We start from the raw sequence: 23,176 nt of genomic DNA, 5'->3' as shown, positions 1-23,176 counted from the left end.
AGATGTCAACATTAGCTGATGCCTACAAAATCCCACAAGTTTGTGTAGGCAATGATCTGGTAAAGTGAGAATGGTAGGAGTAGGAGTAATAGAACCAACCATAACTTGCTTATGGATTTCAAGAGCAGTCTTTCAGCATAGCCACTTTAGGTGTCAGGACTAGGAATTGGAATCCAGAGTGGGGAATGGGTAAAGGATCAATGGTGACAACAATTAACCAGTAGAATATCTTATCTTCAGAAATTGTGCCTGATCTCTGGAGGCTTTGAAGAAGAGACTGAACAGCCACTTGTCTGAAATGGTATAGAGTCTCCTGCTTGAGCATTGACTAGAAGACCTCCAAGGTCCCTTCTAGATCTGTTATTCTGTTTTCTATGTTTATTATTTGAGGCTCAGTGTCTTTGAGTGTGGGGATGCGGTGGCTCAGTGGGTAAGATGTTGTGCTTGTCGATCAGAAAGGTCGGCAGGTTGGCAGTTGGAATCCCTAGCACCACATAACAGAATGAGCTCCCTTTATTTGTCCCAGCTTCTGCCAACCAAACAGTTTGAAAGCATGTAAAAATGCAAGTAGGAAAATAGGGACCACTTTGGTGGGAAGGGAAAGCATTCAATGCACCTCCAGCATTTAGCCATGCCAGCCACATGACCACGGAGACACCTTTGGACAGCGCTGGCTCTTTGGCTTTGTAATAGAGGTGAGCACCAATCCCTAGAGCCAGAAATGACTAGCACGTATGTGCGAGGGGAACCTTTACTTTTATCTTATCTTTGAGTGCACAGAATAACAGAATAATGTAGTTGGAAGGGACCTTAGAGGTCGTCTGGTCCAAAACCTTCCTCAAGCAGGAAATCCTATACCATTTCAGACAAATGGCTGGTCAACCTCTTAAAACTGTAGCTAAGACTATTCCTAAGATCAGCAATCTTTTGGAATATTGAAACAACCTATATCCTATGTGGCAAAAATTAAAATGTATATGTAATATTGAAACAAACAGTTCAGTTGACACCTGCAAGTGTGTGTGTGTGTGTGTGTGTGTGTGTGTGTGTGTGTTTGCAGTAAAGAGTACGGATGAGGCAGAATTATGATTTGCATGCTTCATTTTTATTTCTTATATAATTTGTTTCTTTTGTTCTATTTTACATTGAAAATTCTTTTCTGTATCCTATTAGGGCCTAGTGGCCAATCCACAGTAAACTGTTTTAATATGTTCATGTAAAACTAAGTTGGTTTTCTTAACAACGAGTATTTTAGACTTTTCCTGATCCCCAAATATAACACAGCATTCGTCATTCCTTTTTCAGATTAGTTATATAACCTCTTCAGAGGCTCTGAGTGATAAAAATCAATTCCCCTTTCTTCACCAAATGTGCCCCCAAAACCAGGATTCAGTACCCAGCAATCATCCAATTGCTCCTCCATTTCAGATGGACCTTGATCAGTCTCTTTGCTTCAGACACAGAGAATGGAGAGAATTTCATGAGGACTTTTACTCCTATGCTTCTCAGGAATGGAATTTGTGTTGTTATATCACAACGATTCTCAACGATCGGATATACAACATCCCTCAGGGATGGCCTCTCTAAATGAAGACAAGTCAATGCCTTTGTTCACTTCATGGAACATATTTCTGCTTTGGACAGAATTCTTCCTTTTCATTTAACACTTATGCATTTGCCAGAACTGATTGAAGAGAAAGTCTGGATCATCACTGGATTTTGGGGAGGGCAAAGAAACAAGCATAGACTTTACAGATATGTTCATAGTATATGGTGCCTTGAAATTCAGGTGAAAGATTGGGGATTGTATCATACTCAACCCACTCTATTTATTGATCCTCAGTCTGCAGATCAGTATTTCCACTGTTCTTTTTCAAATCATGCCCTTTCTGTCAAAGGCCGGAAAAGATGCATCCAGATAGCACCACTGGAGACGGAAATGGGAAGAAACAGAAGACCGATCTTTAATATCCAATATGTCCACACTATCATTCTGACTCTGGCTCATGTCTTGAATGATGCATATTCCTCCAGATCCAGGAAAAGAAGGAAGGAGAGTGATGGGAGGTTGGAGCTTCTGAAACTGCAGCCATGGCAGGTATGGGGTCCCAATACATATCCATCGACTTAATTATTTCTGAACAGGAATCCAAAGGAGAAGATGCTCTCAACTTCCTTATTCTACAAAAGAACAACATATTTAGCCAATCAGAAGCATATTTCTTTCTCTCTCCTTCTGTCCTGGCCACTTTTTACAGAGGCACAATTGAGAGCATTTTAACAAACTGTATCACTGTTTGGTTTGGTGGCAACAGTGCCTCAGATAGAAAGTCCACACAGAGAATGGTGAGGACAGTGGAGAAGGTTATAGGAAGCTCACTTCCCATTATTCATGATACTGCTTACAAGTGCTTTGTGCTTAGAGCTTGAAGCATTGTTAGAGACCCCATGTACCCTTTTTTAATAAAAAATTCCATTAAAAATGGCGGTGCACTCGGTTGCTGTGGCTTTTCACTTTCTGGTTTGGTGTGTGTGTTTGGAAATATATATGTCTGAGTCTTGTTGCATGGGGGAGGTTTACAGCCAACAAGAACTAATATACAATGGACTACAGTCTGCTAGAGCTATTGTGTCAGATTTTCAGAGGACTTACAGTATTCCCAAGGAGATAGCAAGACCACCAGGATTGGATTGGAGACCACAATATCCATGGATTGTAATGGGATCATTTAAACAGCGCAGGTGCAGGTGGTGCAGAGAGAGAAGGCAGAGGAGGGGCTGCAGAGCAGGAGTTTTAACTTCTTTAAAAAGACAGCCACACAAACCATCATTGCCAAGTGTCTTTCTCTCAAATGCTCGGTCACTCCTCAATAAAATGGATGAGATTAATCTGATTGCAGCAAGCCATCACATGATAAAGGACTGCTATGTGATAGTTATTACAGAGAGCTGGCTTCACTCAGCTATTCCTGATGCCTCATTACAACTGGCATGTCATACCATCCACTGACAAGACCATAATAAGGACTCTGGTAAGACTAAAGGAGGTGGGACTTTGTTTATATGTTCATAATAACTGGTGCACCAACAGCGGTGTTATAAACAGATACTGCTCTCATGATTTAGAGGTGATGACAGTCATGTGCAGACCCTTCTATCTACCTAGAGAACTGACAGTGGTGATTTTTACAGCTGTTTACATACCTCCTGATGCAAATATTAGTACTGCACTTGCATATTTACATATTATAATAAATAAACAACTTAAGGCTTATCGTGATGGGGCTCATATAATAACTGGTGATTTTAATAAGGCATGCTTAAAGACTGTATATCAGTATGTGACATGTGCCACCAGGGGAAACATCACGCTTGATCATGTGTATTCCAATGTAAAGCATGCATATGAAGTATTGTCCCTTCCACATCTGGGACTTTCAGATTATTTATCACTGTTCCTTATACCAGCATATACCCTGCTCAGAAGGAAAACTAAGCCTGAAATCAAACTCACCAAGATCTGGCTGGAGGGAGCACTTGATCAGATGCAGGATTGTTTCTCAAATACTAATTGGAATTTATTTGAGCAAGAGGATTTGGAGGAATATATAAAAACTATACTGTTTTACATCTTGACCTGTGTGGATATGGTTACTGTGAATAAGCGCATCTGGATTTTTCCAAAACAGAAACCCTGGATGAACAAGGACATGCAATTACTTCTCAAGACATGTGATATGGCATTCAGGTCTGAGGACAGGGTTTGGTATAACAAGGTAAGAGCAGAATTGAGGCGGGGCATGAAGGAGGAAAAAAAGGACTATAAAAGGAAGATTGAGGACTGTTAAGTTTGAGGAAAGAGAGGCTGAACCAGAGCATGAGTGCAACAATACTTTATTGTATAAATAAAGGGCTGACCGTGCTTGCCACGCTGGGAACTGGCTCGCAGCAATCAGCAACCGGTTGGACCCCGCAGCCTGCTTTTATAGCGGGCTGCTGGGGAGAACCAACCAATGGGGTGGAGGGAAGAAACGCCCACGCCTAGTGCATGGACCAGAGTGAGAACTACACGAGTCCTCAGGACATAACACCCCTTCCCCCCAGATGCGAACACGCATAGTCTTTGAGGTAGATAGGAGGTTTATGTTGGCGCCCGGAACGGCGCAGCTCCGGAACGATGTCCGTCCGTTCGGGGTCTGTCTGGGAAGGCAGAACCGGCAAAGTGTCACCACCGTGTCCCTCGGGTCGCGTATCTCCAGGACTTGAAAGGTCGGTTACTGGGGGCGTGCTTCTGTTGACTGGGTCGGGCTGGTCAACCGTCTGGGCACCGCTGTCCGAGTTCGGGCTGTCGGGAACGGCTGTTGGTGTAGACCGGTCGCTGGGTGTGATGTGTATGTGGGGCTGGTGGTGAGGCTCTCTCTCGTCTCGTGCCTCTGGAACTCTGCTGGTGATGGTGCTGAGGCGACTACGCAGTTGGTCTATGTGCCTTCTCCAGACCCGGCCATCTTCCAGTCTGACCCGATACGATCTCGGCCCGGTGATGGCTACGATCTCGCCCGGAATCCATAGGGGGTCACCCGCGAAGTTCCTCGCGTATACCGGTTCCTGCAAGGTAAAATATCTAACCCCCGATGAGGAAGCGAGGGGAGAGTCAGGGCAGTATTGTGGGTGCAGTCTGTCCAAAACCGTCCTCAGACGCCGGCCCATCAGGAGCTCCGCTGGGGACTTATTGGTGACCGCACAAGGAGTTGAGTGCTGGCTCATCAGGAATCGCGAGAGTTTGTGGTGCCAGTCACCCTTGTTAAACCTAGCCAGGGCTTCTTTGGCTGTCCTGACGGCCCTTTCAGCCAACCCATTACTGGCAGGATGAAATGGGGCTGTGAGAATATGGCGGATACCCAGGTTGGCTGTGAAACGGCTGAATTCGGTCGATGCGAATTGCGGGCCATTATCGGAGACAATGGCGTCGGGTAGGCCGTGCGTGACGAATAGGCGTGTTAACACGTTGGTGATTGCCAGTGTGGTGGTCGTGGACAGCTGTGCTACGTCTATCCATTTAGAGTACGCGTCCACGACCACTAGGAACATCTTTCCATGCAAGGGGCCGGCCAGGTCGATGTGGATTCGGGACCAAGGGGCACTGGCGTTTTCCCATCTAGTCGGGGTGGCAATGGGGGGAGCAGGACGGGATTCCTGGCAGATGTTGCAGGAACTTACCCAATTGACAATGTCCTCGTCGAGACCCGGCCACCACACGTAGCTGCGCGCCAACGCCTTCATTCTCACGATGCCCGGGTGTCCCTCGTGCAACGCCTCCAGGACTCGGGTGCGCAGTGAGGTCGGGATGACCACTCGAGTGCCCCAAAGTAGACAGCCCTGCAGACTGGACAGCTCCTGCATGCGAGTCTTGAAAGATGTGAATTTGTTCTCAACATTTCCACCCGGCCACCCCCTCCTCACCCAGTCGAGCACCTGGGCGAGCGTTTGGTCCGCTTTGGTTTTAGCAGCAATGTCCAGGGCAGTGATGGGGAGGTCCAGCTGGGTGATCTCGAAAATAGCATGGACAGGAGCGGGGTCTTCAGCCGGAGCGGGTAAGGGACAACGGCTGAGAGCGTCAGCGTGGGACAGCGTTTTGCCCGGGCGGTGTATAAGCTTGTAGGAGTAGGCTGCTAGGAAGAGGGTCCACCTTGTCATTCTCGGGGAAAGGACCTGAGGGGTCTGTTTGTCCCCGGCTAGTAGGCCCAGGAGGGGCTTGTGGTCGGTGACGAGTTCGAAAAAATGGCCAAACAGGAATTCGTGAAATTTTTTAACGGCCGCAACGGCTGCTAGGGCTTCCTTATCGATCTGGCTGTAGTTGCGCTCCGTGGCAGAGAGCGTCCTAGAGAAAAAGGCGATTGGAGCCTCGGCGCCATTGGGAAGCCTGTGACTTAAGACCGCCCCGATTCCGAAAGGAGATGCGTCCGCTGCTAGTACTAAAGGAAGATTGGGGTCGAATTGAATAAGTACCGCCTCTGACGTGAGCAGTGATTTGACGGCGTTGAACGCATGGCTTTCTTTGTGTCCCCAGTGCCAAGGTGACTTTTTGTCCAGTAATCTGTGTAGGGGTTCGGCTACTGATGCCTTATGGGGCAAGAACGATGCATAAAAGTTCAGTAGCCCCAAGAAAGCCTGCAGTTCAGTCTTGGAGGTTGGAGTGGGTGCCTCGTGGATTGCCTTAACCTTGGACTCCAGGGGATGAATGCCGGAGGCGTCAATTTTATAACCCAGAAAGTCCACCTGTCTAGTGGCAATGGCACATTTTTCTTTTTTTAACTTGAGGCCATGCTGTCTGAACCTTTCTAACACCGCTCGAACTCTCTGGAAGAGTTGGGGTCTGTCCCTGGCCGAGACTAAGATGTCGTCGAAGTAGGGTACTACACCAGGGAGGCCCTGTAAAATCCGCTCCATGAGGGATTGAAAAATACCTGGGGCAACACTTACGCCAAATTGGAGACGCTTGCAACGAAAGGCACCCCTGTGAGTAACAATGGTCTGGAGTTCCGCTGTTTGGTTATCAACAGGGAACTGCTGATATGCTTGGGACATGTCCAATTTAGCAAAAATACTACCTGGCTCGAATGTGTGTAATAAATGCTGAATGACAGGCACAGGATAAGCGCTAACTTGTAAAAATTTATTGATTGTCGTCTTGTAGTCCGAGCAAATCCTCAGGCTGCCATCTTTTTTGAGGGGTGTGACAATGGGCGTCTCCCATTTGGCGAAATCTGTTGGCTCAATGACCCCTTGTTTTAACAGTTTGTCCAATTCTGCATCTAGTTTTGGTCGGATAGCAAATGGGACCCTACGCGGTTTTAGCCTGATTGGGACTGCCTGGGGGTCAACTGAGAATGAGATGGGGGTACCGTTATAACACCCCAGCTCCTCGCTGAACACATCTGCATAATCAGCGAATAAGGAGTCAGTGTCTGAGGTTGAGACAGCATGGACTCCTGTTAGTCCTAGACCGAGATGGGGAAACCAATCGAGCCCCAATAAGGTGGGTAGATTGCCGTTAACTACCACTAGAGGTAGGTGCCCTTTAAAAGCTCTAAAATTGACAAGGAACTTGCCTCTGCCGATTACCGGAATGGTCTTCCCCTGGTAGTCCTTCAGGCTAAACTGGCATCTCTGGAGCCGGCTAGTGGATAGGCTGGGCTGGAGCCTCTTGAGGGTGTTCCACGAGATAATTGAGAGCGCTGACCCTGTGTCAACCTCCATACGGCACGGTTTACCTTCTAGGGAAACGGAAAGAGAAATTTTATTGACAGTGTGGCAAGTGCGCTTGGCGAGGTGGTGCGTGCGACAGTTCAATACTTGCCTCTGTGGTGCCGAGTGCGAGGGGGAGTATCTTTGTGCTGCGCTTTGGGGGGCTTGGCAGACTCTCGCGATGTGTCCCCTTTTATGGCAGTTATTGCAGGTGGCTCCTTTAAACTTGCAGGTGGCCCTTTGATGAGATCCCCCACAGGCTAGGCACAGGGTGATGCGCCTGGGCGGGCCGGTGTTCTCCTGTTTGGCTCCTACCTGCGGCCGTCTGTCGTTGGAGAGGCGGTGGACGTCGCTTTCGTCACTGCTGGTTTCTTCTGCTACCACCTCCTCGGAGTGGACTGGGAGTGACGTTGGTTTGGCGCTTGGGCCCTGGATTTCTGTGGCTGAGTTCGTTGCCAATTCAGCCGCTAAGGCCTCCTCGACTGCTTGTGCGAGATTGAGGTCTTTTTTGGCGAGCAGGCGCCTCTGCAGGTGGAGGTCCTTGACCCCGCAGACTAGTTGATCGAGGAGCATGTCCTCCAGATATGTTCCAAAACCACAATGCAACGCAGCTGTTCTGAGAGCGGCCATATATTGATTGATGGTCTCCCCGCTCGATTGCTTCCTCATACGGAACGTGAACCTCCTGGCGATCTGAGAGGGCCTGGGGGCGTAGTGGTTCATGAGAATTTCAAGTAGCTCCGACCACGGAACGTTTTTAAGCTCCCGAGGAGCCACGAGGGCCGCGGCGGTATCGTAGACGGTGGCTCCACAGTAGATTAGGAAATAGGATTTTTTCCTATGCTCTCCCGCGTCCGCCAGGCCGACTGCATCGATGTAATGGTTGAAGCGGTTCTTATACGATTCCCACTTCTCCTCGTCTGGTTTGAACGCCGGAAAGGCTGGATTGGAACTCATGGTGCTGGGACCTGTGGAAGAAATCTCTCTGGGGCGGCTGGTAACGCTCGGTGCCCGTGGTAGGCAAGTGATTTCAGCTCGGGGGAGGCCTTTCGCTATCCTCTCCTTCTCTCTGGGATAACCACGTTTGGCTGATAGCCGTTGGTGGCGTCAGGATTCGCGCCTGTGTGCGCGTCAGTGACTGGACTACAGCGCTGTGCTGTGCCTTTCAGGTTTGAAATTCAAATGACAACCGTTTGAATTTCGCGCCTACTACCAAGCGGCTGCGGCTCGCAGCGCTTCACTTTTCCTGTAGCTGGGCTAACAAGCGGCTACAGACGCTTCTAACTTTCGCTGCTGACCGCTCTCTCTAGACTGCGATTCAGCGTTTGCTTCACCTTGCTTGCTGGCCGCTTTCTCTGTCGGCGGACCAGCGTTTGCTCTTTTTGTTTTGCTCTTTTTGTTTACTGACCGCTCTCTCTGGCTGCGGATCAGTGTTGTTCTCTCGCCGGCCGATCGCTCCCTCTCTGGCTGCGCATCGGTGGCTAGTGACTCAGCGGTTGCATGGTGCTTCTGGTAGCCATCCCATCCTCGTCGCCAGTGTTAAGTTTGAGGAAAGAGAGGCTGAACCAGAGCATGAGTGCAACAATACTTTATTGTATAAATAAAGGGCTGACCGTGCTTGCCACGCTGGGAACTGGCTCGCAGCAATCAGCAACCGGTTGGACCCCGCAGCCTGCTTTTATAGCGGGCTGCTGGGGAGAACCAACCAATGGGGTGGAGGGAAGAAACGCCCACGCCTAGTGCATGGACCAGAGTGAGAACTACACGAGTCCTCAGGACACAACAAGGACTACTTCACAAATAATGATCCATGATGGGCTTCACAGAGAATTAAACACAGCACTAATTACAGGGGCAGCAACCCCATATTGACCAATAAGGACACATCACTGGCAGAAGAATTGAACTGCTTCTTTGCCCAATTCGAACTGAATAGGTCTTTGAACGCACTGCCTCTACAAACCACCAGTACTCAACTGTTCACAGTACAAGAGTATGATGTGAAGCAGGTGCTTAGAGCAGTGAATGTGAAAAAGGCTGCTGACCCTGATGAGATACCTGGGGAAGGTACTCAAAGCATGTTCTGACCAGCTCACAGGTGCGTTTACAAATATTTTTAACCTTTCTCTTACACAAGCCATTGTTCCATCTTGTCTCAAAACTTCCATTATTATTCTAGTTCCCCAAAAGCCCTCTCCTGATACTTTAAATGACTATAGACCAGTACCTCTCACACCCATCAAGTGTTTTGAAAGACTGGTCTTAAAATATATACAGGATTGCCTCCCAACAAACCTTGACCTATACCAGTTTGCCTATTGGAATAACAGATCCACAGAGGATGCTATTGCCATGGCTCTCCATGTTGGACAGAAACATCTGGAGCATAGTGGGAGCTATGTAAGGATGCTTTTCGTTGATTACAGCTCAGCTTTTAATACCATCATTCCAGATATAGTGATTAAGAAGATTCTAGAAATGGGCATCTCCTCTCACATCTGCTATTGAATAAAGGACTTTCTTGCTAACAGACCCCAAACTGTTAGGATTGGCAGCTATTTTTCCTCCACTCTTGCTCTCAGCACTGGCTCTCCACAGCCTTGTGTGCTGAGCCCCCTTTTATATTCACTCTACACCTATGACTGCACTCCCTCTTGTCCCACTAACTATATAATAAAATTTGCAGACGACACCACGTTGTGGGACTCATATCAGGAGAAGACGAGATGGCCAATAAGTCAGAGGTTCTCAGACTGGTCATGCAAGAGTCATAACCTCACCCTGAACATCAAAAAGACCAAAGAATTGATTATTTTCAGAAGATGCAAAGCAGAGCCTCTCCCACTATATATATCAACGGAGACTGTGTGGAAAGAGTTCATAGTTTTAAATTTCTAGGAACTCATATTTCTGACAACCTTACTTAGTCAGTCCACACTATGGCCACTGCAAAGAAGGCCCAACAGTGCCTGCACACTCTGAAGCTGCTGAAAAAGAGTGGTCTGGGTGAGAAGTTGCTGGTTACTTTTTACCGTTCTACCACTGAGAGCATTTTGGCATACTGTGTAACAGTGTGGTATGCTGGATGCTCTGTAGTGGATAAGAAGATGCTCCAGAGAGTTATAAACACAGCACAAAAAATCATCGGTTGCTCTCTTTATTCTTGGGAAGAGATTGCGAAGACCAGACTCCTCTTTAAAGCACTAAAAATCTCCACAGACCATTCTCATCCTGGACATTCATATTTTGAACTGTTACCATCAGGGAGGTGTTATAGGTGTCTTAAAATAAGGACTAATAGACTGAGAAACAGTTTCTTTTCCAAGGCAATAATTGTCTTGAATCAAACAATCCTTATGTGTTTTAGCCCTATGTTTATAGTGGCATTTTAAAACTATCTAACTTACTATATGTTTTAGTTAGGTTTTAGACAAGGTTTTTAATTATTATTTTAATTATTTAAAGTTTAAATTCTCTGTAGTGTGATTGTGATGTTGTCAGGCTTCAACAGCACTGCTGACAGAATGAAGACTGACATGTTGCTGTGGTTGGGGGAGAGCTATCTACCTTGAAGGTCGCAAATCGATGTCAATGCCAGCCAACGAAGCCAGGCATAACTGCCCCTCCCCACTTCAATGAGACTGGCTGGGAAAATACCTTATCAGTTGTTCGGCATTTTGCAAAGCTCTAAGCAAAACACCTCTCACTCTTACCAGTCGGGAAATTCTTCGGGATGTCATTTTGGCTGGTCAGCATTCCACATAGGGGATATCGAATGGATCGGGGTGGAAGAATGACACTCGGGGAGGGGGAAGGTGTTATTTGGGGGGTTGGGGGTGGTGTGCAAGATTGCTGTAGATGGATGTTGGGTGTTTTGCTAAGGGCGGATGTTAGCTAATTAATGGGGGGTGAACAGGAAATAAAAACAGCACTGAGAGGCAGATGCTCTCAGCGCTGGCTTTACTTGGACTTTCCATTTGTTGCTGCTGTTGGAGGAAGCCAAAATAAACACACATTGCTACATCAAGACTGTGAGTGAAGTGTTTTATTAAACCAGTTTCTTTTTTTTTATAAATAAATTTTATTGAATTTACAATTAAAAACATATCGACATTACATATACAAAAGGGAGAGAAAAAAAGAAAAAGAAAAAAAACGCTCGGTCTTACAAACCAAAAAAAGAAGAAAAAAAGAGATATAAAAGAAAGAAAGAAACAAAGAAACGGAAGAGAAAAGAAAATACATTTAAAAACAGACAGATATCCTTTTTGACAGTCTGCAAGATCCAATTCTCCTACCTTAATTTAAATACACACATCTTGTCAATATCTATGCTTAAATTACCCATTGTTCATTAAGCAGTTTATCTCTGAAGTAACCAATTATACCACGAGTTCCAATTATCATAAAATGTTGAAGACTCTTTATTTTTAAGTGCTATAGTTAATTTATCCATTTCTGCACAGTCACATATTTTCTGGATGACCATTTGTTCTGTAGGTATATAGGATGATTTCCAGCACTGGGCAAATGCTAATCTGGCCACAGTTAGGATATGAATTGTTACATAATTCATCTTTTTAGGTAAATGTTTATCAGAGATCCCTAGTAGGAAGAACTCTGGTTTGTATTCGATTTGTCCTTTGGTTATCTCCTCCAACCATTTTCTGATTTTTTGCCAATATTTCTGGGTTTCTATGCAAGACCACCACATATGAAAGTAGGTTCCTTCTATGCTTTTACATTTCCAGCATTTTGGACTAGTGTTTGGGTTCATTTTCGCTAACCTCGAAGGGGGCAAGTGCCATCTATAAAACATTTTGTATGCATTTTCTTTATATGCTGCCGATTTTGTAATCTTAATATTTCTATTCCAAATCTTTTCCCATTCTGTTAATGTAATGCTTCTTCCAATATTCCTACTTCACATTATCATGTTCCCTTTCACTATCTCCTGTTCTAATTCTACTTCCAATAAGTATTTATAGAATTTGGATATGTTCTTTTTATTTGATCCTAGTAAAATTTTATCTAGATTCTGCAGTTTGTTATAAATCCCAAAGTCTTTTATATCTTGTTTGTATCTGCTATGAATTTGTATATATAACCACTGATCAATTTTAAATCCCTGTTCTTGTAATTCTTGTCGAGTTTTTAATTTTCCTTGTGGATCTAATAAATCTTTATATTTAATCATTTTTGTTATGTCCAAATTATTGGGGTGTACCATTGCCTCCGTTGTTGATAGCCAGATCGGAATTTTTAAATAGTGTTTTTTGCATATTTTTTTCCAGTTAATTAATAATGAGTCCCTAATGAGGTGTCTATGAAAGTAAGACTGCTTGGGTTTCCCCACTTCCCATAAGAAGGCATGCCACCCTCTCTGGAGGTCATGCCCTTCTAATGTTAAAGTTCTTTTATTAAGTAGGTTCACCCAATCTTTTAACCATAATAGGCTAGCTGCCGAATAATATAATTCCCAATTTGGCAGAGCTAAGCCCCCTCTACTTTTCGCATCTTGTAGGGCCTTTACATTGATCCTAGGTTTTTTCCCCTGCCAAATAAAGTTAAGTGTAATCTTATTTAAATCTTCAAAAAAGTTTTTTGGCAACTTAATTGGAATTGTCTGGAATAAATAAAGAAATTTTGGTAATATATTCATTTTAATCGAAGCAATCCTGCCCAATAAGGATAGCTGCAGCTTATTCCAGGATTCTAAATCCTTCTTTGTTTGTTGAAGTAGTTTGTCATAATTGTTCTCTTTAAGTGATTTACCTTGTGAGGTTAACCATATTCCTAAATATTTGACCCTTTTTGTTACCTGTATCCCCATCATTGCTTCTAATTCTTCCTTCTGATTTCCTGTTAAATTTTTGGTCATTAATTTCGTCTTTTTTCTATTAATTTTTAATCCTGCCACTGCACCAAATCGTTCTAATTCTTTTATTAGATTATATCCTTTTTCCAAGGGTTCCTCCAGAAAGAAAACCATATCGTCAGCAAACGCTTGTAATTTATATTCTTCTGATTTGACCCTCACTCCTCTAATTTCAGAATTTTGCCTCACCCGTGTTAAGAGTGATTCTAGGGCAAAAATGAAAAGAAGAGGTGAGAGAGGGCAGCCCTGTCTGACACCTTTTTCTATATTTATTGGACCTGTTTGTTCGCCATTGATTAGTATATTAGCCTGTTGTGTATTGTAAATTGTTGTTCTAATGTTTTCAAATTTAGTGCCAAGGCTCGCTGAAAATGGCAGTGGCAGGACAGGGACATACAGAGGTGGAGAAAACTGTTGCTGTTTTCGGTTACCTTCTCTAGCATCTGGAGCGATCCCCAGGGGATACACGAACTCCGGAGAGGTTCGTGTCAGCATAGGAGAATCTCGAGTTACAGACTGGTAACGAAGAGAAGAGCTCCTGAGCCCAGCGCGGAAGAGTTAGCTGCCAGCCTATGGCGGCTCCAAAGCCCCGTCTGCCACCGAGGTGACTAGGCAAGATAGTGACAGCCTGCAAGATCGGAGCAGTAAAAGGTGTTGAAAGATTATAAATACAATACTGAAGATTGAAGAATGACAGTGGCGTGAGAGATTTCTTTTCCTGGTTGTGAGCAGCACTTTCGTGGAAGCAGGAGAGGGAAGCAGCCAGAAAAGCAGCTTGCAAAACAAAAGGCAGAAAGGCGTGATCGTTACAGTGAGTGTGTGTACTACAGCTTTTGAAAGGGAAACCCCTGGGGAGAGAGAAAGAACATTTGAAACCAGGAGATTGGAGACTTGAATTCGTGAGTGACTTGGTATTTGGGATTAACTTTTTGACAATATTTGAGAAGAAGCAGGGGACAGAGGAGGAAGAACTGTAGTTCTGAAAGTGACTTATTATCTCTCTGAACTGAGCTCAATAAGATCATCAGCTTTATTTAATACTGTTGGGAGGACAGATTGTTAAGCGATCGAGAAGAGATGGCTAATGGATTTTGGAGGGAATAATAAGCAAAGGAGATTTGTACATTGAACTCAAAACTGGGAAAGGGAAAGAAGGAAAGGAGGAAGGAGGAAGAGTCCAACGGAAAGCTGGGAAGGATCGACTTCTTATTGAGATTAGTCAGCACTTTATACCACTTGCTCCTCGGAGTGCTGGGAAGAAACTCAAAACTTAAACCTTTTGCTTGATGATTGACTATAATGTTTTTTTTTTCTTATCACATTCCTTTATTTGTTGGAATTTCTATTAGGTAATACTTTAAGATTACCATTTGGACTCTATTTTTACAACTTGATCCTCTAGCCCCTTGCTTACTGATTTCCTGAAATTAAGGCAAACTTTTCCCTCTTTTCTTTCCCCACTCTTTCAGCCTTTCCTCTTTCTATCTTAACCCCTTAAAAAAGTCTGATAAATCTACCTACTTAAAGGGGAAAAAAAGGTATATTGTCATTATAGATTTTAGTGACAATTGATTTGATTATCCTAAATAGTAACAACAAAGAGTGAAAAACAGTGTTTTTAGATTACTTAGAATACTTAAGATTAATTCTTAAAGTTGTAACTGGGTTGGATTTGATGTATTATTGGTGATTAATATTGATATTCAGTATATAAATTAATTATAAAGATTATTATATATTATTAGATAACCCTTTATAATATAGGTGTAAGACTGCCTATCTATATATTTGATTGAAGAATTAGAATAGAACTTTTATTTTAGGAGTTAAACACTGAATGGTGATTTGGGACAATATATCCAATATAGTGCAACAGCAAAAACAAATATTAAGAGAGATGACCTCCATGACAACTATGGCTTTGAAAGCAGGAAAGAAGACCACCCCGACCCTAACAACTACTTTAACTTCTGCTTCACCAACAACCCAAAAAACCATTGAAGAATCTCTAATAGGGGAAAAACAGTCTAACGTCTCTAACGTTAATATACAAGCTATCCTACTATCCCTGCAAGAAGCAATATCTAAGATGCAAGAAATAATGATTAAGAATCACAATGAAACCAGAGCAGACATTAGTCAATTAAAAGATGAGATGGGAAAGCTTAACGTGGAAATGAAAGCAGATTTACTCAAGGTGGAGGATAAGATAGGGTCCTTGCAACAAGCTTTGGAGAAAAACGAAGTTAAGATAAGAGAAATAGAGGGTAGGACAGAATGGATGGAGACAAATTTTGAAAGGATAGAGAAGGAATTTAGAAATGTAACTAGAGAAACCGAAGACTCCCTGGTCCACCTCAAAATGGATAAAGCAATGACATATTTAAGGTTTCAAAATGTAGCAGAAGCGAAAAATGAAGAACTAGAACAATTAATGGCAGAACTGTTGGCTGAACGGTTAGGGAAAGAAAAAGATGATTTAATCAAAGAATTTGACGAGGTGTATAGGCACCATAACTGCCCGAGAGAAATTCATATTCGTTTCGCAAGGAAGTGTGTGAGAGACCTAATTCTTAAAATGTCCAGAGAAGAAACAATAACACATAGAGGCAAAGAGATTACAATTCTAAAACATATCCCAAGGAAAGTGAGGGTTATAAGACAGGATTATAAATTTTAGGCCAATTATTTAAATAAAAAAGAAATCCCTTTTAAATGGTTAATCCCGGAAGGGATGTTAATAACGTGGAAAGAGAGAAAAATCAAAATAGTCTCTATAGAACAGGCCCAAGACTTTCATGATCAGTTAATAGGCATGGATGACCAATACACCAAGGAGGAAACTAAAAGGAAGCCACAGGATGAACGTAACTGCCACAGAAACCAAAAAGAAGGACTTCCTCAAAATTTAGGGAATGATAAATCACAACCAGGGAGAGAAGAACCAATCTCACAACAACAACAAGAAGGAAACCGAATTATTACTAGACAAAAATCTAAACAGAGCTAGATAAATGGAGATAGGGAAAAAACTCCTCTCCATTAATATAAATGGTTTAAATTCAACACTTAAAAGAAAAAGGATATTAACTAAATTAATCAGACAAAACGCCAACATAATATGCCTACAAGAAACACACATAACGAAAAAGGATGAAAGATATTTAATTTGCCCGAAACTTGGAAAACTCTTTACAGCACCAGCAGACAAACATAAAAAGAAAGGAATAGCAATATTTGTGAAAGATGATGTAAAAGCAGAACTAATCTGGTCAGATCCGGAAGGAAGAACTCTGGTTATACAAATTTGGATTAATCATATCACATTTTTATTGGTAGAAATATATGCGCCAAATGAAGAACAAGGGAAATTTTTCAAAGATCTTCATCAGAAAATAATAGGCTTCGAAAAAAAGAATATTTGCATGATAGGTGACTTCAACTCCATTGCCGATTATCAAAAAGACCATAGTAATGTGAATAAGAACAAGAAAGGGAAAAGAGAATTCTCTATGCCTTGCAAGGACATGATGAGAGATTTAAACTTAATAGACTTATGGAGGAAACTAAACCCAGAAGAGAAACAGTTCACATATTATTCAAATCCACATAGAATCTGGACCAGAATAGATATGGCCTGGATGGATGGGGAATTGGCCAATGAAATAAAAGAAATTAAAATTCTACCAAATGAATGGGCCGACCACAACCCAATACAATTAATTTGGAGAGATAGGAGAAAGACAAAGAAAAGATGGACACTAAATACCCAGTTAATAAACGAAGAAAAGTACATTAACAATCTGAAAGAGGAATTAAATTATTTCCTAAAAGAAAATAATAATGAAGCAACTACAAAACAAAATATTTGGGATACAATGAAGGCAATTATAAGAGGAACAACAATCTCTTATAATGCCATGAGAAATAAAAGAATACATGCCCAACAAAATAAATTCCAACAACAAATTAAAGAATTAGAAATACAACTACAAAAAATCCCCTAAAAACCAGAGAATACAAAATCAGTTAATAACAATTAAACATAAATTGAACTTACATGAACAAGATAAAATAGAGATTAACTTGAAAAGGTCCAAACAAAATTATTTTGAGCATGCAAATAAACCAGGAAGATGGCTATCCCATAAACTTAAAAAAGAGAAAGAAAAGAGATTGACACACCAATTAATGGATGAGAATGACATCTTACAACATGAGATAGAGAAGAAAAAAGATATCATTTACAACTATTTTCAAAGATTATATAAAAAGGAGGAAGTTAATGAAGATAAAATAAGAACTTATTTAGAGGAGACGAATGACAAGGTAATTGGAGAGGAATTGATAGAATTATTGAATAAAGATATTACATGGTCTGAATTGATGTCAGCAACGGAGAACCAAAGTAATAACAAATCTCCAGGACCAGATGGGATTCTGGCAGAACTATATAAAGCAATATTGGAACTAGTAGGACCACTGATGCTGGAAGTGTTTAATGAGGTACTTCGGGCAGCCAAGATGCTGGACTCGTGGAGGGGGGCGCTGATTTCGCTAATCCCGAAGGAGGATGCAGATCATAGATACATCAACAACTATAGACCGATTTCACTTTTAAATGCCGATTATAAATTATTTACTTCTATCATAGCTAATAAAGTAAAACAAATTCACATATCCATGAAGACCAAAATGGATTTCTTCCGTTCCGACAAATAAAGAACAATTTAAGAACCATTATTGATGTACTAGAATATTATGAAGCTCACCCGGAGAAACAATCCGCACTTATGTTTTTAGATGCTGAGAAAGCATTTGACAACTTAAATTGGCACTTTTTAATTATTAAACCAGTTTCAGTGACCTCCTGTAGGAGCTGACAGATGTGGTGTTTGGGACACTGTGCTTTCAAATTTCTTTGTATCTGTAGAATGCAATGACAATAAAGGTATTCTATAAAGGTATTCTATTTCGTAATCTGTTTTTGTTGATGCTTTGTTTCAAAGCATCTATAGCAGCACTACTAGGTTCTGTAACAGCTTTGTTCTGTAAGCCATTCATATTGTAAATTCATAGGATTCCTTTTTTTTTTCCATGTATATGTATACATTCTAATTAGACTGATGTTTCTCTGTGTCATATTTGTGTGTGTATATGGGTATATCCATAATGGTTATCCTTTGAGAGCTGAATGCAATGAAATTTCATTTTAATGTATGCTGGTTAGGATATGTTTAAAATGACAATAAAGTTTTATTCTATTCTATTTTAATTGCTCATTTTTTTCAAACAGCTCACACTGCAACAGATAAATTCACTCTGTTGTTTTCAAGCAGTTTATAAACAATCTCTTTTTATGTTGTACAATTTATTTGTCAGCTGCTTATGTTCTCCATAACTAACCAATTCTGTCAATGTATATTTTGTCAATATAGGATTGACAAATTTTGCTGAAACATTTTTGTTCACATATGAAGATTGTGGTTACACCCATTATAATTAAACATATTTAGAGGTTAGACAACTTTAGAAGAAAGATTCAAATGTGAAAAGTTTTCATGGAATAAGAAACCAAGTATATCAGTTTTTTAAAATTTGTGGATATTTCCATTCTAGTTTCATCCATACTTACAGAACAATAAATTTTCCAATCTTTCCAATTGGAAACTGTATTTGGACCAAAATGGAGAAGTAACAGCAGATATGGACATCATGAATATGGTGGCTCTCTCCAAAGAGGATGCCATCATAGTGAGATTGGGGACTTTTGAGAGACAGAAACTTGTTATTAAACAAAAAGTTCTGTCACAGCTAAAGTTGCTCAACAAGGTGATGAAATATTGCTCTGTTTTCCAAAGCTTTGGGCCCCATTTCAAGTGGGCTAAACCCAATCTTCAAGATGGGTGATTTTCACTGAGAATAGAATGTGGGAAGTAGAAACATAGAAAATAGAGCAACAGATATTCTAATAATACTATATCTGTTCTTCTTCAGTTTTGATTGGTGATTAGTCCTGACCCATTTTCTTTCATGTATCTTGTTTTTCTGCTTAGTCCCTGCCTCAGTCCAAATGTGTAGAAAAATGCTACCCTGGATTTGTGAAGCAAACTCGAGAAGGAGAGCCAGTTTGCTGCTAAAACTGTGTTCCTTGTCCACCAGGGACCATCTCCACTCAGAAAGGTGAGTGACATGAAAGAAAGGGGCAAGAAGGAAGTATTCATCCAAAGCATTTTTATGAAGATGCAAGTTAATAGCACTAGCAATACCATTTATACTTCTATACCACTTTATAGTGCTTTACAGCACTCTCTAAGCAGTTTTACCAAGTTAGAGTATTGTCCCCAACTATCTGGGTCCTCTTTTAACCCACCTCAGAAGGATGGAAGGCTGAGTCAACCTTGAGCCTGGTGCAACTTGAACTGCCAAATTGCAGGCAGATGGTAGTTAGCAGAAATGGCCTGCAGTACAGCACTCTAATCTTTTGCATCACCGAGCTCAAAAGTTAAAAAACAGATTGATGTGCAAATTTTTGTGTTTATTTTTAAACTGCATAATTTGTTATCTGAAGGGATTAATACCAAAAAGAACTTGAAAGCAGGCCTGGGAATAAATACAAGAGTGTGGAATATTCCTTGAAAAATGAAAGGATAGAATTTTAAAAGAAATGTTTCTTTTTGATTTTCTCAGACACAGAAAAATGCACCAAGTGTCCAGATGACAAATATCCAAATGAGGCTCATACCCAATGTATCCCAAAAATTATAACTTTCCTGTCTTATGCAGAACATCTTGGCATTACCTTGATCTTCTTTGCTCTATTCTTCTTCCTAACCACAGGCTTTGTTTTAATAATTTTTGTTAAGTACCGAGAAACTCCCATTGTCAAAGCCAACAATCGGGACCTCTCTTATATCCTCCTGGTCTCCCTCCTGCTTTGCTTCTTGTCTCCTTTTCTCTTCATTGGTCAACCAAGGAAAGTCACCTGCCTTTTGCGACAGATGGTTTTCAGCATCACTTTCTCAGTTGCCATTTCTTCTCTCTTGGCCAAGACAATCACAGTGGTGCTGGCTTTCCTGGCCACAAAACCAGGAAATCGAGTGAAGAGATGGATGGGGAAGAGCTTAGCCAATTCCATCATCCTTTCTTGTTCTGCTGTCCAAATTATCATCTGCTCCATCTGGATGGGAATTTCTCCCCCATTCCCTGATGCTGATCTCTACTCTCAGCCAGAAGTGGCCATCCTGCAATGCAATGAAGGGTCTATTGTCATGTTCTACATCACCCTCAGCTATCTGGGCTTCCTGGCTGCCATTTGCTTCACATTAGTTTTCCTAGCCAGAAATCTCCCTGGGGCTTTCAATGAAGCCAAGCTGATCATCTTCAGTATGCTGGTCTTCTGCAGTGTCTGGGTGACTTTTGTGCCCACCTATCTGAGCACCAAAGGGAAATTCATGGTGGCTGTGCAGATCTTCTCCATCTTGGCATACAATGCTGGTCTGCTGGGGTGCATATTTTTCTCCAAGTGCTACATTATCATTCCAAGGCCAGACCTGAATACAAAGGAGCAGCTTACAACCAAAAGAAATGTAAAAATGTGATACAGAGGAATTTCAATTATCCAGAGTTTCCAACAGACCAAACTTAGAAAATGGTGCAAGCTGCTTTCCCTAGCAAACTGGGCCAATGATTTTACTTGAAATAAATAAAGGGTGGCTAGAAGAGTCTCTTTCACTTTTGTTTAGTAGAATTTTTTGTTCTTTGTTCCTTAGACTATTTGACGCTTGAAATGCTGTACACAGATATTTGAAACATGTTACTTGCACAATGAGAATCTTGCTTATATGTCAGAAATGATTGAGAGGGCTCTAAAATTCCTCTTTTTATACCTGTATCATAGCTTATCTTCAATTATGGTTCAACACAAAACTGAACCTGGCAGAAGCCATTTTCCTAGTTTATTGTTGCCACACAGTTTGGGAAGGGGGAGGAGGTTGGAGTGCCTAACTAGACACAACATAGATCTTTCTTACATGAACCAAGATAATCTCCTATGCAATGGAGGAAGGTGGAGGAGAGTGCCTGAAGTGCCCGCCAATTAATCTAATTGGTCAATGACAGTGACATGGGGAAGAAAGGGTTATTACTGATTTTAATTATGCTGAAACTGCAGGAAAGATTCAGAATTGGTTTTCCATTAAGTGTGCTGATATGATGTATCCAATAAAGAAGTTCTTTGAGGAAGCAAGTGGCCTTGGAGTTCTGAGTTATATCAGTACTTTGACCTATGGATTTTCCAACTAATCAACTAAATTATTTTGTAGAAGCTAAACAAAAGCTAAACTACAGTTCATAAGATTGCCAGAAATGAATCTCTGCAGAATGGTATCCATGGATGTACTTTGAGGAGAGAGATGAGATTGCATTCAGAAGTTTGAATAATTCATCCATTGTCTTCTTCTGCTTGTGGACACTACAAAAGGATCTGGTCAAAAGGGAAAGTTAGGAATGTAAGTCACCTAACAGCTATTTGGGTTGGAAATATATAAACCAGGATAGACATTTTAATACTGTCTCTCTAAGAGAATCCTAAAAGTATAATTGGGTGTAGTTTCTCAAACGGCCATAAGATGGAGCCAGAAACCTGGGTTGTCTTAGTTGTAGTTTCAGAAGAAGTTTCAGTGAGTCCCTGTTTTCCTTCTGTTGGAGAGTTTTGCCGTTCCTCCTAACTGACTGATATTGACTGATATTCACAGATTTGATGTAAGTCTGATACTGAACTGTTTTTGACACTGGACTTTGTTATTGGATTATCACTGGATAATTAGACACTGGACTGAAAACTGACTGATTTAACCTGTGAATGATTTTGGACTGCTTATTTTGAACTTTGCTTAATGTTTATTGAAAGTAAAAAACCTACATTTACTGTACAGTGTATCTGTGTGCTGTGTGTGTATTATTCAAACACTTCTCTCACTACATCTCCCTATATGCGCTCATTCTCCTAACGGGAAATTATCTCAACAGGGATGAAGATGGATCCTGGCCTGATCCAGAATACCTAGCCTTGCATTCTTAAAATATAAGTTTTCAAGGATATCCTATTTTTAAAAAATCCTCCTGAAATCATAACATTTATCTGCAAATTTAGCAGAAATATGTATGTTTGGCAGAATCTTCTTTCTTGGATATATCATGGCTGTATCTTCCTATCATCCAAAAAATTATCAGCTTTCCTCATCCTCTTCTTGCTGGGTGAAAATGCAATGTTATGCACACATACCTCTGGGACAGTGGTGGGATTCAAAAAATTTTACTACTGGTTCTGTGGGCATGGCTTATCTGGTGGGCATGGCTTAGGGTCACATGACTGGGTGGGCATGGCTTGGGGGGCCATATGAGTGGGTGGATGTGGGCAACTCAATGTCACCCATGTCAAGGGATGCCTCATCTGGCCCTTCCCCTCCAAGCCATTCCTTGTCACACCCAGCCTCAATATATCTATTGTTCTGTAAAAATGTTGTTCACCTTTTGTTGACTTTATTATCTACGTACTATAGATATACTTTCATGGACCAAGGAGGAAATGGCTCACATGCTTTGTTGGGTATATGGATACACCAACCAGGTTTGGGTTGAATAAATATGTAAACCTAGTTTTAAGTGTTTTGTAGCTTTAAGCACAAGAAACTGCACTGTCATTGTGGGTGCGGTTGCAGGCAGCAATATAGGTAGGAAGGGAAACGTAATAGACCCGGCTTCTGGATGCACCTGGTTCTGTTCCTGGTCTGCTGCCTGCTGGAACGTCTATCTGCTTACTCTTGGAGGCTACTGTGCCAGATACCTTTTTGGACTGTTTGCTTGGTGAGCTGTGTACTCAGCGTTGTCTTTGAGAGAAAGGTATCGGGAGGAGAAGATTTACAAGCAGATAAAGACATTGTATTTACTGTTAATGGACTAGATAAATGTTGGATATACTGGATAATGACATATGGACTGAATGACACTTCTTAATCTCTGTGTGAATTAAATAACTATTTTAAAACCACA

The 23,176-nt window shown here is 41.7% G+C and overlaps 1 protein-coding gene across 1 annotated transcript; it reads right to left on the bottom strand.

Moving 5' to 3' along the window:
- Positions 1–3,877: 3,877 nt before the first annotated feature.
- On the bottom strand, positions 3,878–9,016 carry LOC148126711 (uncharacterized). The gene is made up of 2 exons (XM_087923284.1): positions 5,218–9,016; positions 3,878–4,605 (listed from the first exon to the last, which is right to left on the bottom strand). The coding sequence occupies exons 1-2, from the start codon at positions 8,200–8,202 to the stop codon at positions 4,078–4,080; spliced, it is 3,513 nt and encodes a 1,170-aa protein (XP_087779410.1). The 5' UTR covers positions 8,203–9,016; the 3' UTR covers positions 3,878–4,077.
- Positions 9,017–23,176: the final 14,160 nt, after the last annotated feature.

This window comes from Pseudonaja textilis, chromosome 2 (assembly GCF_049901715.1).
Source record: "Pseudonaja textilis isolate UNSWEBS1 chromosome 2, rPseTex1.2, whole genome shotgun sequence".
In the NCBI taxonomy this organism is placed as follows: domain Eukaryota; kingdom Metazoa; phylum Chordata; class Lepidosauria; order Squamata; family Elapidae; genus Pseudonaja; species Pseudonaja textilis.
Note: the sequence above shows the minus strand (reverse complement) of the source record. Positions and strands in the feature narration are given on the sequence as shown.